Below are 12,970 nucleotides of genomic sequence, written 5' to 3'. Positions count from 1 at the left end.
TTTTGGAAAAATTAAATGAAATAAAAATAAGGAGATTAGGGTAAGAAAGTATTGGTTAAACGATGTACTCAATCGGTAACAAACGGCGCATGTCGATTCAAGTCTATTTCCCTTAATTCCCTTGTACTTTTGTTTTAACTTTTGATTCACTAACTTATTATTAGCACTTTTAATCACACACTTCTTCTTACCCAATACTTGCTCTTATCCACCAAATTTAATGCACACACCTCACCAATCGATCACACTACCAAAATGTACCAAAACCCTAACTTACTCTAACTTTAAAAGTAAAAATAAAATTCTTGACTCAACTAATGAAATCACCATGAAATTTATGATTAATAAATAGTTAAATAGTCAAAGTAAATAAATATAAAAGGAAATATAAATTAATTTTTCAAAAATGGGAGAAAATTCTAAAGGAATTTTCGAATCCTCATAGTCAGGGTTCGATTCCTTCTATCATCTTGTATATCTTGAGGGCGGATGCACAAGCACAGAGAGATTAGTCTGAAAGAGATATTTCCTGTGTTGACTTAAAAAAAAAACAATAGGGTTTCCTTATAACCCTATAATTCTTTGTATAAACTGATGGACTTTCCCCTCATATAAACTGAATTAAAGCCATTGCTGTTTCAAAAAAAAAAAAAAGGAAACCATTAACCTAATCGTTGCTGTCCAAAAAAATAGGTCCCAAAACCAAACTTCAAAAAAATATCTCATCTTCTTTTGCCCACTCCAAAATATTTTTTGGAGGCCATGTCAAAAACATTTCTGAGCTGTCAAAAACAACCTTCTTTCCTATTCCTCACTCGACCAGCGTTCTAATTTTCATTAGATTAATTTAATTTCTCGTTCCTGTCGCCATTCCCATTCATTTTCTCGCTTCTTGTCTTCTCCATTTCTAGTCAAGGAAAACTTGAGGTGGGCTTCTCTCAATAACGCTTACAAGGTAAAAACTCAACTCAGAAAAAAAAAACAGAGGTTTTTTTTTTTTTTTTTTTTGGGTACATCAAAGTTATCACCTTTAATTTGGTTTTTCTGTTTATATATATGTATATTTTTTCTTGATATGGTATAGATTCTGGAGATAAAACAAAAGAAAACCCAGAAACAAACATTGGAAAACTAAGCCCAAAAAAAAAAGGATTGAAGTTAATGGAAGGATGGTCAAATTTGAGGGATGAGTCAGGTTTACGTGAAGTGAAAATTATTCAAGATTGTGAAAGGAAAAAAGAGTCTGCTTCTGATCATGATTTTAGTTTAGTGGAATGTGGTTTTGATGAATGCAAGAATAGGCTTAGGGGATTGTTCAATGACGTTCTTGTGAATTTTCTCAGGGAAAGAAGTGTTAATAAATGTATTAGGCCTTTACCTGTGTTGTGCGCCAATGATGAGCTTGTTGATTTGTTTAAGCTTTTTTGGGTTGTCAGAAAATTAGGTGGATATGATTCCACTTCGAGGAAAAATTTGTGGGGTTTTGTAGCTGAGGAATGTGGGCTGGGTTTTGGGGCGGTTGCATCCGTAAAATTGATTTATGTTAAGTATTTGAATGAGCTTGATCACTGGTTGTGGCAGGGATATTCAGATAGTATTGAGGATAGATTTGCTAAAAATTTGGACGAGTTGGTAGACGAGTTGAGGAAAGGTAGTGCAGATTTGATGGAGGTACAGCGAAAAGTTGAAAAGGAAGATGTAAAGCGTGTTAAATCTAAGTTTGATAAGTCTCGAAATGCAACTGATCGTAGTAAGAGATCAGTACACTATTCATCCGGTGCAAACATTAATGAAGTGCATGATTCCAGTGAAGGATGTGTTGACGGCGGTGAAAAATTTTACCTTGACAGTGACAATGATTTGGTATCATCAGCCAAGCAAGTTATTCAAAAAGTTATAAAAGAAGTAAATGGATTTTCAAAAGAAAAAACTTGTGATGACGACAATAAAACCTGTTCCCAAAATGAGAATGATGTCAGTCTGTCAGGTGAGAAGGTCATTGAGAAAGCCATCATTAATTTACATGACACTAAAGTGGACACTCCTGAGCAGGGTTTTGATGTGCAACGTAGTGGTAATGTCATGTTATCAACCAGAAATGCTGTTGACAAAGTTGTAGATTCTCGGAAGAGGAAGCGAGAATCTTCATCATTGTCAGCAATGCTTAGCTGGGTGAAAAATACAGCTAAACATCCCGATGATCTTAGTATTGGGAGATTGCCTGAGTGCTCCAAGTGGAAACGCCATGGAAACCGGGAGCCATGGTTTCTGGCTCTGTTGGCTCGTGAAGCACGACTAATAAAAAGGGATGCCAATTTAAAAGTAGAATCATCTTTCCAGCAGGTACGAAACCCGTGTAATTGTATTTGTCACTTATTTTATCTGAATTAATCGCTTGGTTCAGACACTTGTTACATGTCACTTGGCCCCCAGGCTTTTGTCTTATTTACAGCCTATTTGATTGCTAATTTCATGTACAAAGCATAACCGATACATTATATGTGAGCTGTTTTAACAGTTCTTTGGTTTACACAATCAAATCGGATGCTGGGTTTTGTTCTTCACTGTCATTAGAGGCTTGAACCAGAGTAATTGCTTTTGATAACTTTCAGATTTAGTCTAATTTACATGCCTAGTAAATTATGTAATCGAAAATTGGCAGTAATGTGGTTGATGCAAAATTTTCTCCCTACTGCATGCATTGTAAAGTTGCCATATGCTCTGATTTACGTTTTTGATATTTACTTGTGCAATCTGAACCATTATTGGCTATTGATGCACTATGGATCCCGGTAAAATGATGTTAATGCTGTGTAATCCTTTTATGTATTTTTGATATAATGTAATAGAATGTAATGCAGAAACACTTGCACTATAAGAGTCAATTTTACACTTCATTCCTACTGTTTGTGAAAATTTTGAAACTGGACTATTTATAATATAAGGTTAACTTCAAGAAGCACGGAGAAACAGTGAATGCTCATTTTACTCGACATGGTTTGGACCTCCTAAAAAAGGATGTGTGCTAGAAATCTTTCAATGTCAGTCTATACATGGAATTCATGTGTACATAATTAATTCATTTGTATAATCCTTTGAGTTTTGATATAATTTACCATGACACTTAGAAGGGAGCTAGACTTTTTGTTTTATTGGCCTAGCATGTATACTGCTTGTTTTGATACCATGTGGATTATATCACAATGCTCAGCAAAGTTAATTGTGCTGGTTGGGGTTGTTTTGGGGGTAAAATATTGAATTTGCTGCTTAACTGATAGCTTGTTTCTGTTGGATGATTGGATCCTACCTCTGACTATTGAACATGCAAGAAAGAAGTTGGAACCTAAAGTTGATAGTTACTCTTATCATCTGGCTCCAAATATAAGCATAAAAGTTTTTGGTGCCTTTTAGTTCTTTCTAATTCTATGTTTATGAATTCTGTTTACAAATTTCTGAATTAGCTGTCCTATTGAGTCCAGACTTTTTGTGGCTTAATAAGTGAATTTTGGATCGGTTGTGTGGCTTTTCAAGGAAGTTGTTTGTGAATGCATGAAATAGCATAGGATATAAGTTAGAAGGAACTGAATTAGAACAAATTGGAAACTAAGGTTTCAATAGTAATATATCTAGAGAAAATAAAGTCATGTATGACGTTTGAATACATGTCCTTCTCCAGAATGTCTGGTCATGAAATCTGCGAGATCAATTAAACTTTGTCTTTCCGTTGTTGCCTGCACTAAACTGAGTGAATGGCTAGCATCAAGTAGTTGAAAGTGCTTTTCTTGGTTAAATGAACAATGATCAGTGTTTGGATACGTTTTGCAAGTTTTGTCCATGTACAGTTTGAACTCTGTAACACTTGTACTGTGATTTGTGCTTGGTCATTGTTTATCATTCAATTTCAAAAACATATGGCAGTATTTTTATTGGATGATTTGCGGAATGAATTGACAGAAAAAGTTGAGGATGCACCCTTCAATGTATGAAGAAGATGTCCTTAATCACCAATCTGTCGAGAAATCAAGATGCAGTCAAAGGCTTCCTGTAGCCAAGTGTCAGTCGTGTTCCTGTTGCAATTTACCCCCTCACTGTAAAGTTGCTGTGCCTCAAAAGGCAGAACAGGGATATAGTGCCAAGGAATCACTTCTTCTGAATGTTGAAGATTCAGACAGAAATAAAATAGATCATATCTCCATGGATGACCCACCTGAAAGAGAAGTCTGTGTGGGTCCTGAGTTTCAAGCTGAAGTCCCTGAGTGGACTGGTGTGATTGTTGAAAGTGATCCCAAGTGGGTAGGCAAACAGATGTGGCCTCCTGAAGATGTTAAAGATGAACCTGTTTTTGGATTGGATCGTATTGGTAAGGGAAGACCAAATGCATGTGATTGTCCATTTCCAGGTAATGTTGAGTGCATTAGGTTCCACATAGCAGAAAAGAGGCTGAAACTGAAGCGCGAACTTGGGTTGTTGTTCTATAAATGGAGATTTGATCACATGGGTGAGGAGGTTTCACTTTCTTGGACAGCAGAACATGAAAAGAAATTCAAGGACATGATAAGGTTGAATAGTGCATCCACAAACAAGTTTTGGAGCAATGCTTTCAGAATTTTTCCTTCAACGACAAGGGATAAGTTGGTTAGCTATTACTTCAATGTTTTCCTTGTCAGGCGCAGGAGTTACCAAAATCGGGTGACTCCAAAGGATGTCGACAGTGATGATGACGAAAGAGAATGTGGGTTGATAGGAGATAGTTTTGGTTATAAAGCGATTTATGTTCCAGAGTCCAGACTACCAATCTGCTTTGAGAATAAGCAGTGTGCGGAATTAGACTAATGTACTGAGAATTTTCTCTAGTGCAGCTTATACAACTCAGTTCCCTGTCTGTAGTTATAGGTGTCGGCAACTTATTGCTTTTCCCAATTTTCAACTGCTGAAAGCAAACATGAGAAGGAATTTGAAGGAAGTAGCTGGAGATCATCAGTAGGATGACCCCGAATGCTGAGGCTTTGCTCCGAGCAAAGTTTTGAAGAGGATATATCTGTTTTCTTGTTTTCAGAATTGCACCATTCAAGTGGTTAGCTTGTAAATACAATGTCAGTTTTTTCAGACCCGAAATTTCGAACTTCAGACATGCATTTGTAGTGGACTTTCTGTCTCAGCAGGTTTCTGTGTGTGTGTGTGTGTGTGTTGTGGGGGCTGGGGGGGTGGCGGTTTGGATACATTGTCACAATTATAGCTGTGGCATATTTGCTTCATTTTAGGACGGAAATTCGGTGTCACCTGCATTTTGAACTCTTCCCATTTCCTATCATTTTCAACCATACCTCTGGCCCTGTATGTTGGTATAAAAATTTGCACGTGATTATGATGAACAAATGTCTAAAGCATATGTTTTCATAATCAACCAGCGTACCCTTTCTGCATTTGATGGAGAAAATGGTTAATTCCAAAACACAGCAGAGAATTAGTGCATCTTAGGGTGACATAGGAGACTCATTCCTGAGTCCAGTAAGATAACGATAAAGGGTCTATTCTTGAACACAAATAGGCCAAAAAAAAAAAGCAGTAAGAAAATGTAAAATGCTGGTTCTTGTATTCCCTTTTTCTTTGACATTGAAGGGTTTTTCTCGAGGAGGAGGCTTAAAGAGAGGGTAGATAACCGGCGGGCACTGACGTACATTTTAATGGAGTATTTACTCAATATAGGGGGTTATGGCAGAGGATCTTTTTGTGGCATACTTTGATTTGTATAATGCATTTCGGTGATGAATGTTGGCTATCAAAGAAGCAAAATGCCATTCAAGCATCTGAGCTCTAGCCATTCCTAGAGTGTTGTTCCATTTTTTTTTGGCCACATTTGAACCAGTTAATCTTGCTGCTGATGCTATCATTTTGGTAGGCAGGAAAGAGCAAGAATGAATTTAAAAAGTAGAGTAGGTGTTAAACCAATAGCATTACGTGGACTGATAATGGTGCATCTTTTTCAGCGATCCCATTACGCGATGAAGAATTTCTACATAACTATTCGCTTAATGCGCTTGGAATTCGGGGTTTCCAATCACTTCCACGTCCTTCCACACTTTTAAATGACAGGAATTTTGATTCTCCTCCGCTGCCTGCCTGCCTGCCATTTTTGTTGGAAGACTAAATTGTGCTCTATTAGCGGGTCAATTTTTATTGAGATTCCCGTCTAGCGGCTACAAGTTTGAAAATTTTGTATCATGAACTCCTCTCCATCAAGTTTTGAAAATTAAGTTAGTCATGTTTTTATATTTACTAATCTCTTATACACAGTTTCTTTAGACTTCCCTCCTTATGAAGCTTGAGTTTTCGATCGAATACACTGAGTCGATCTCGAACTAACTTATGAAGCTCGAATTACTAATCAAGTCAACTCGAGCTAGCTCGATTAGAGGTTTGAGTCGAGCTCGATTATCATGTACTCGAGCTCGAATCGGCTCGATTAACAGCTCTAGAGACGCTTTATGTTTCAGTGTATGATTGGCCCTTGTTGTACTTAGAATAACACACACGGTAAATTTGGCTAATTGAGCATTCCATCTTTAGATATGGGGTGATTAAACAATTAACTCACAAATGATAGAAATTACTATAACTCAACAGCACTATAATTCATATAAAGTGAAACTTGAATTTAGAAATTATAATTTCAATCTTGATCACTAGACAAACACTTCTCGTCTCGATTTATTGCATATCATATATCGAAGTTGCACTACATGCAGTAAAATTACGCGAAACGATGGATTTCTCAAAGGTATAAAAAGCCATTCAAGTAGTTGCAAATTTTCAAACAATAACTTTTGGTAAACGTAAATTGGATTTACCTAATCAATATTGACGTTTGTTGAAAAAAAAAAAAAAAAAGATAGCTCGAACACCATTTCCTAGCAAACGGGGCGATGATAGTGGCTAGCAAACGCAGACCAATGTCTATGTATTTGGCACCAATGATGCATTGCTCTAGTGCCCAACACTTCATCGTCCACTCTTCTAGATGAAGTACAAAGGCAAAAACAAAATATATAGCAGATAATAATTTTTTAAAAAAAAAAGGTAAGTAAACCTTTAATGCATTGCAAGTCACGAGAAAATTATTGAACAGCAACTTTCTGTAAGCAAATTTTAATTAAGATAAAGTTACCTATTCATTTTTTTCTTTCCAACAATCGGTAACAATCAATTCATTTTAAATCTCGAACACTAAGAGTGTGTTTGAATTGCATTTTCCATGGATTTTTTGTTGGAAAATTACTGTAACGATTTGATGTATGTGAGATAAAAAAGTAATAGAGAAATGTGTTCACGGAAAATAAGACCATTTTTCGATAGAAAATGACTATCCAAACAAGCCCTGAGTATCCAAAAACATATACATCCATGAGCCTGCCTATATGCACGCCATCATCATCAATCCTTAGGATTTGTATTTTCATTTTACTCTACAATAATTGGTTGTGATTTGAGATAACTCTTGAAATCGGTGCAATGCGCCTAAAGTTAAGTTAAAGGGTAGTAAAAATTGAGAACAACTGTTAACTTATAAGAGTTCAAAACGTAATTATGGCTAGTGGTGGTAATAGGAGTCTTCCACTGATGAAAAATCAACAAGGAAAAGGAGAATGAAAGTTTTTTATGTTGACATGATGCAACATTGGACCTTCATATTCGTGAGAAGGTTAACCCTGATGAGAATCCAACTTTGTCAATATTTTTAGCTGCTTCAAGTAACCAAAACACATTTGAAGACATAGCCTTGGAAGGCAGCCTACCACAGCATGGGAAAAGTATACAAGCAGCCCAAAACATGTTTTGTCACCAGAAGAAAAAGCCAACCAAGAAAATTTTAGCTGCAAAGACTTACTATTATTCTTATTACCATTACACTTTTTTGCACGTTTTTAAATTGGCATTCACCAAGTATTTTTGTGTTAAAAAGGAATTATTGGGCCTGTTTGGAACCTGGGTTTTTTGGGAGTTTGTCTAAAACTTTACTGTAGTGCACTGTAGAAGTTTTTGAAAAAATTTTATAGAAATTTTTGTAAGGTAAAAAGTTTTGTAGAAGTTTTTGTAGAGTGAAAAACTTTTTTTTTTCCTTTTTTTTTTCTCTGTCTTTCTCTTTCTCTTTCTCTTTCTTTTTCTTTTTCTTTCTTTCCTTTTTCTTTTCTTTCCTCTCTTCTTCTTCTTCCTTCCCCCTTCCCCTTCCCCATTACCTCCGCCACCCCCAGCAGTAACTCCACCAATGCCATCTCCCGCCACCCCCTTTGCCCCTTCCCCCTCTACCCCGTCGCCCCCTCCCCTACCCCTGCAAAAGCTTCCCCGTCACCCCTCCCTCTCCCTCTGTCTCTGCCGCCACCTGAGTTTTGCACATGAGTTTTGCAGCAACAGAAATGATTTTTTTTTTCCAATGTTCTATCTCCCTCTCCTCTCCTTATCTTGCCGGCAGAATAAGCAGCAACAGCCGAGTGTAATTTTTTTTTTTTTTTTGCAATTTTCCTTCTCCCCAAGCTGCGGGACGGGCAAGGTGGCGGGGAAAGGCAGAGGGAAAGAGGGGAGGGGGGAGGGAGAAAGAAAAAAAGAGAAAAAAGAAATTTTGGAAACCAACATATCGGTCAAAGGAGGAAGGGAGGGAGAGAAAAAAAAAAAAAAAAAAAGAGGAAGGCCGGCAAAAGTTGGCCGGAATAGTTACCGGCACCGGAAGCGGTGGTGGAGGTGGTGGCCGGTTGGGTGGGGGAGGAAAAAGAAGAAAAGTTGAAGGAAAAGTTTTTTGTGTATTATTTTGAAGTGTGTAAGTGAAAAACTTATCAAAGTTTTTTGGGTTCCTGTAGCAAAAGTTGTTAAAAAACTAGTAGCTAAAAAACTTGGCCAAAAACTTCACTTCCAAACAAGCCCATTATTATCTGATAAAAATACAAAAGAAAGATTTTGTTCAGGCAATAAAAATGTGCCAATGATGATGATCACAATTGAGTGAAGGAAGTTGCATGTTAAGCCTCAGAGAGAGTAAAACGATTTTTGCCAAGGATGGATTTTTGGAGATTCACTTCAGACGATCCATTCATTGTTCAGCATTTATCATTTCTATCAATCATCAAAAGCTATTTTTCTCTCAACCATCCAAGAAATGTAAACAAAACAACAATTAGACTGACTTCGGGTGTTCCCAAAATAGGCTTCAAGACAGAGGTTCAGTGTTTGCAAGAATTAAATAGGTCCAAATATGATTAAAGAAAACTTTATAAATTCAAATGGAAAAAAAAAAAAAAGGAACCTTTTAACACCATCTTATACTTACAAAGCCAGTCCTTTCCTCTGTTTTCTTTTAATCAGTTTTTCGATAGAAAAAGATACCCTGAAAACTAAATAATTAAGGGTTTTTTACAAAAAAAAAAAAAATCGACAGGCATGGTTCAAAGATTCATTTGCTCAAGAACGTCTGAAGACATACTATAAAAAAAATTTTTTTTTTAAAAAAGTATTCTAAATATAAGTGAGATTACGAGTCATAATTCTACTGCCCTTTTGCATCAACAAAGTCGTACAGTGTTAGCGTGAAAAAATAAATCAGAAACTAATCTATTAGGCTGTGTAAAATTTTGTGGCTAAGTTTTCTCTATCCCCTATTATTATTCGTTATATACCAAAAAAAAGAGAGAAAGAAACTGCAAAACAGTAAAAAAAGAAAAAAAAAAAAAGTGAAATGGGCTCTGCACAATGCTGGAGTAGCTCACTCGCTACCTGTTCGATGTCTGAACCGCCCCCTGAGAATAAAATATTTATTAATTCGTTCTCTCTTTCTTTTCTTCGCTATCGCATTTATATACACTTCACAGGCCTACCTATATATACAGCACACGCAAGTCCCTCACTGCTTCAATTCCCAAAACCTCCAACCTAAGAAAAAAAGAATACAACAAACTTTCGGCGGAGAAAGGAAAAAAAGAAAAAAGAATCGACCATGTCTTCCCCAAGCAAGCGCAGGGAGATGGATTTAATGAAGCTGTAATTCAATCAAAAGTTTTTTTCTTCTTTTTACTTATTTTCTTTTTCATACTTTTCTGGGGTTTTCCTTTTTCGGCCTTGTATTGATTTTAATGGGTTTTGTTTGTTTCCTAGGATGATGAGTGACTACAAGGTGGAGATGATCAATGATGGCATGCAAGAATTTTATGTGGAATTCCATGGACCTAAAGACAGTAAAAATCCTTCCTTTTCTTTTTCTTGTTTACTGATTTTTTCCCACTTATTTAGTGCATCGGACTGTAAATTTGAGCTGGGTTTGCAATTATTTTTCTGGGTTTTTTGTTGTTTTATCTTGGTTCTTTCTATTCATTCATATATTGGCTCAATCTTGGAATTTATGTTAGCTGAGATGTCCTGATTTCAGTAAAATCTGTATATTTGAATTAATGGGCCTCTTGTTGTCTAGCTCAATGTTAGTCGTTTAGCTTAATTAAGATTGTTTTCATGTTTAATGTAGTTTTAGATTACTATTTGTTGCTGTTGTTGTCCTAAACTCTCTCGTAATTTGAGGGACTATGCAGCACAGTTGTTCACTGATTTTTCTTAATGAGGACAAGGTTCTTTAGTTGATTGCTTATGGGTGGACTTAAATAAATGGTACTATGTTCTTTTTCTTTTTTGGGGTTAATGTCACTTTTACTTCCTGCGGCTTGGTGGGTTCTTGTGGCAGGTCCTTATCATGGAGGTGTGTGGAGGATAAGGGTGGAGTTGCCTGATGCTTATCCATATAAATCCCCCTCAATCGGTTTTGTCAACAAGATTTACCATCCCAATGTCGATGAAATGTGAGCTTGAGGATGTTACTGTCTCATAATTTACATGCTTACATGGCATCATTACAATAAATTTGATTTTGCTTTGCTTTTAAAGGCATGGGTTTAAGTGCTTTCTTGCATTGCATTACTCTTCTGTATGCAGGTCAGGCTCTGTTTGTTTAGATGTTATCAATCAGACATGGAGCCCCATGTTCGGTAAGTGCACTTGTTGCGTCTTTTTGTTGCATTTACCATTCCATTGTTTCAGCAACTGTCAGACATTTCTATTTCTGTATCTAAGTGGAACAATAAGTTTTGGATTTCTTCAACTTCGAGTACATTTTCCCCTGCTTTGCAGATCTGGTAAATGTCTTTGAAGTGTTTCTTCCTCAACTTCTTTTGTATCCCAACCCGTCTGACCCGTTGAATGGAGAGGCTGCTGCTCTTATGATGCGTGATCGAAATACTTACGAACAAAGAGTTAAAGGTATTAATTATTCATCTAAAACCTATGAAAATTATGAAATGCACCATCTTAGTCTTCCTTAAGGTGTCGCCTTCAGCTGTGATCATGTGTAATCTTATCAATTAAAAATTGATTAATGTGTACTTAGTTGCAGAAAATATATCCTCATAAGGACAGGCTTAAGAGTAAGAAGATGCTTGGTTGGTGGAAGAAAAGGCTTAGTTAATGAAAGACATGATACTCAAAACTTCTTTTGCCACAATGTGCGGGGAATTCTTGATCATTGAGCTATTTGTCAATGAAAGTTACTGTGGCTGAAAGCATCTTCTAAACAATAAAAGAGTTGGGACAGGTATTAATATAGACTGAAACTGATATGTTCTGGAAAATCTAGTGTGTGGAATAATTGAGAAGCATCATTATACTAGTCAAGGACATGAACCATCGGACGAACTGGATATAGCCCCCATTGCCCCTTCACTTAAATCCTTGTGAATCTCTGTTGTTCTTGTGCATTTTTGCCTTTCTTATATTTCAGAAGCTATAGACTTCAGAAGATTATTGGCGCTAATGAGGCGCTTTAAAGGCCATTTATGTGAAGGGGACAAAGGCCATTTATGTTCTATTGGTATGTCATTATGAGCATTAACAGTGACTGACTTTTACCTGAGCATCTTTATTAGTGAACAAACAAAGTCTTACCACTTTAAAGGCCTGCTTTAAAGTTTTGAAGGCCTTCTCACTCCTCCTCTGCTTCTTTCTTTTTTTCCGTATGTCACGGGAGTGGGCCATTTTGTTGTTGTGTGGACTTGTGTCATCAATTGCTCTGGTCTTACATGACCTTCGCTTGTGTCTTGCTTGACTTTAAGAATTTGAGAATCTGCAAATTTTTAATGGACGATTATGTGTTGGTAGCTAAGCCTTCTGATAAGTTGCTGATGGAATTGATATCCATGGAACTAAAATACTCGTCGTTGGCAAGCGAGAGGTTATTTACATGCTAATAATGGTAATAATGCTTATATGTGTATGAGCAATATCTTTTGCAATAACTTTTTGTCACCAATTTTCATATTATAAAACTGGTGTTGACATACCGTATTCTTTTAGAGTACTGTGAAAAATATGCCAAGCCAGAGGATGCTGGTGCTGCACCTGCAGAAAAATCTAGTGATGAGGAGCTGAGTGAAGATGAATATCCCTCCAGTGATGATGAGGAAGTAGCTGGCAAAGCTGATCCTTGAGGGAATGAATCTAATGACATGTTTAACTGTGTGTCTGTACATGAATAAGTCTAATCATATCAGAGTTTCATTTGCTGGATAAATTGGTGATGCTTGTGTTTGAAACTTGTACCATTATTGTTCATATTGATTCATTCTGGCTTATAAAAAATTTGTTTTGGACTTAACGCAGCCTGGCTCTTTTATTAACCTATCTCAGTTTCTTTGCGAAATCATTTCTTTTTGGTGTGGATGTTGGTTTTCCTTTTTTCTTTTTCCTTTTTGGATGTTGCTCTTCAATTGATGAAACAATCGCACCTTGCACAAGATATCCAACGCGATAATGGTTTAATTCTATGTTGGAATTGAGGTCATTAAAGTTTGATTCAAGTTCGATTGTCGTTGAAGGTACGCTCCTTTATTGAAACGTTTTTAGTGTAGTGGGGCTTCTTCTTTAAAAGCTGGGTGATTGAATTTGAGAT

General features: G+C 36.5%; 2 protein-coding genes across 7 annotated transcripts; both read left to right on the top strand.

Annotated features, from left to right (window-relative positions):
- Positions 1–636: 636 nt before the first annotated feature.
- Positions 637–5,158, top strand: LOC113706989 (AT-rich interactive domain-containing protein 2-like). 2 transcript variants are annotated; one of them, XM_072063092.1, is made up of 3 exons: positions 637–955; positions 1,085–2,343; positions 3,955–5,158. In XM_072063092.1, exons 2-3 carry the CDS (start codon positions 1,162–1,164, stop codon positions 4,831–4,833), a joined length of 2,061 nt encoding a protein of 686 aa, XP_071919193.1. In that variant the 5' UTR covers positions 637–955; positions 1,085–1,161; the 3' UTR covers positions 4,834–5,158. The 2 variants fall into 2 exon arrangements, with proteins under 2 accessions (XP_071919193.1, XP_027084922.2); XM_027229121.2 differs by having other exon boundaries at positions 637–2,343.
- Positions 5,159–9,751: 4,593 nt separating this feature from the next.
- Positions 9,752–12,676, top strand: LOC113706990 (ubiquitin-conjugating enzyme E2 5-like). 5 transcript variants are annotated; one of them, XM_072063094.1, is made up of 8 exons: positions 9,757–10,023; positions 10,138–10,217; positions 10,715–10,829; positions 10,963–11,015; positions 11,158–11,286; positions 11,804–11,893; positions 12,181–12,274; positions 12,376–12,455. In XM_072063094.1, exons 1-7 carry the CDS (start codon positions 9,980–9,982, stop codon positions 12,267–12,269), a joined length of 600 nt encoding a protein of 199 aa, XP_071919195.1. In that variant the 5' UTR covers positions 9,757–9,979; the 3' UTR covers positions 12,270–12,274; positions 12,376–12,455. The 5 variants fall into 5 exon arrangements, with proteins under 5 accessions (XP_071919196.1, XP_071919195.1, XP_071919194.1 ...); XM_072063095.1 differs by lacking the exon at positions 12,181–12,274 and having other exon boundaries at positions 9,752–10,038; positions 12,376–12,676; XM_072063093.1 differs by lacking the exon at positions 12,181–12,274 and having other exon boundaries at positions 9,759–10,023; positions 12,376–12,676.
- Positions 12,677–12,970: the final 294 nt, after the last annotated feature.

The sequence above is a fragment of the Coffea arabica genome, chromosome 8c (genome assembly GCF_036785885.1).
Source record: "Coffea arabica cultivar ET-39 chromosome 8c, Coffea Arabica ET-39 HiFi, whole genome shotgun sequence".
Lineage (NCBI taxonomy): Eukaryota > Viridiplantae > Streptophyta > Magnoliopsida > Gentianales > Rubiaceae > Coffea > Coffea arabica.
Note: the sequence above shows the minus strand (reverse complement) of the source record. Positions and strands in the feature narration are given on the sequence as shown.

Excerpts from the sequence above, each read along its gene's own strand:
- LOC113706989 (XM_072063092.1), top strand. The coding sequence starts at position 1,162 with ATGGAAGGATGGTCAAATTTGAGGGATGAGTCAGGTTTACGTGAAGTG. Across the intron at positions 2,344-3,954 it reads TAGAATCATCTTTCCAGCAG|AAAAAGTTGAGGATGCACCC; the intron begins GTACGAAACCCG and ends ATGAATTGACAG.
- LOC113706990 (XM_072063093.1), top strand. The coding sequence starts at position 9,980 with ATGTCTTCCCCAAGCAAGCGCAGGGAGATGGATTTAATGAAGCT. Across the intron at positions 10,024-10,137 it reads GAGATGGATTTAATGAAGCT|GATGATGAGTGACTACAAGG; the intron begins GTAATTCAATCA and ends TTTGTTTCCTAG. Across the intron at positions 11,016-11,157 it reads GACATGGAGCCCCATGTTCG|ATCTGGTAAATGTCTTTGAA; the intron begins GTAAGTGCACTT and ends CCTGCTTTGCAG.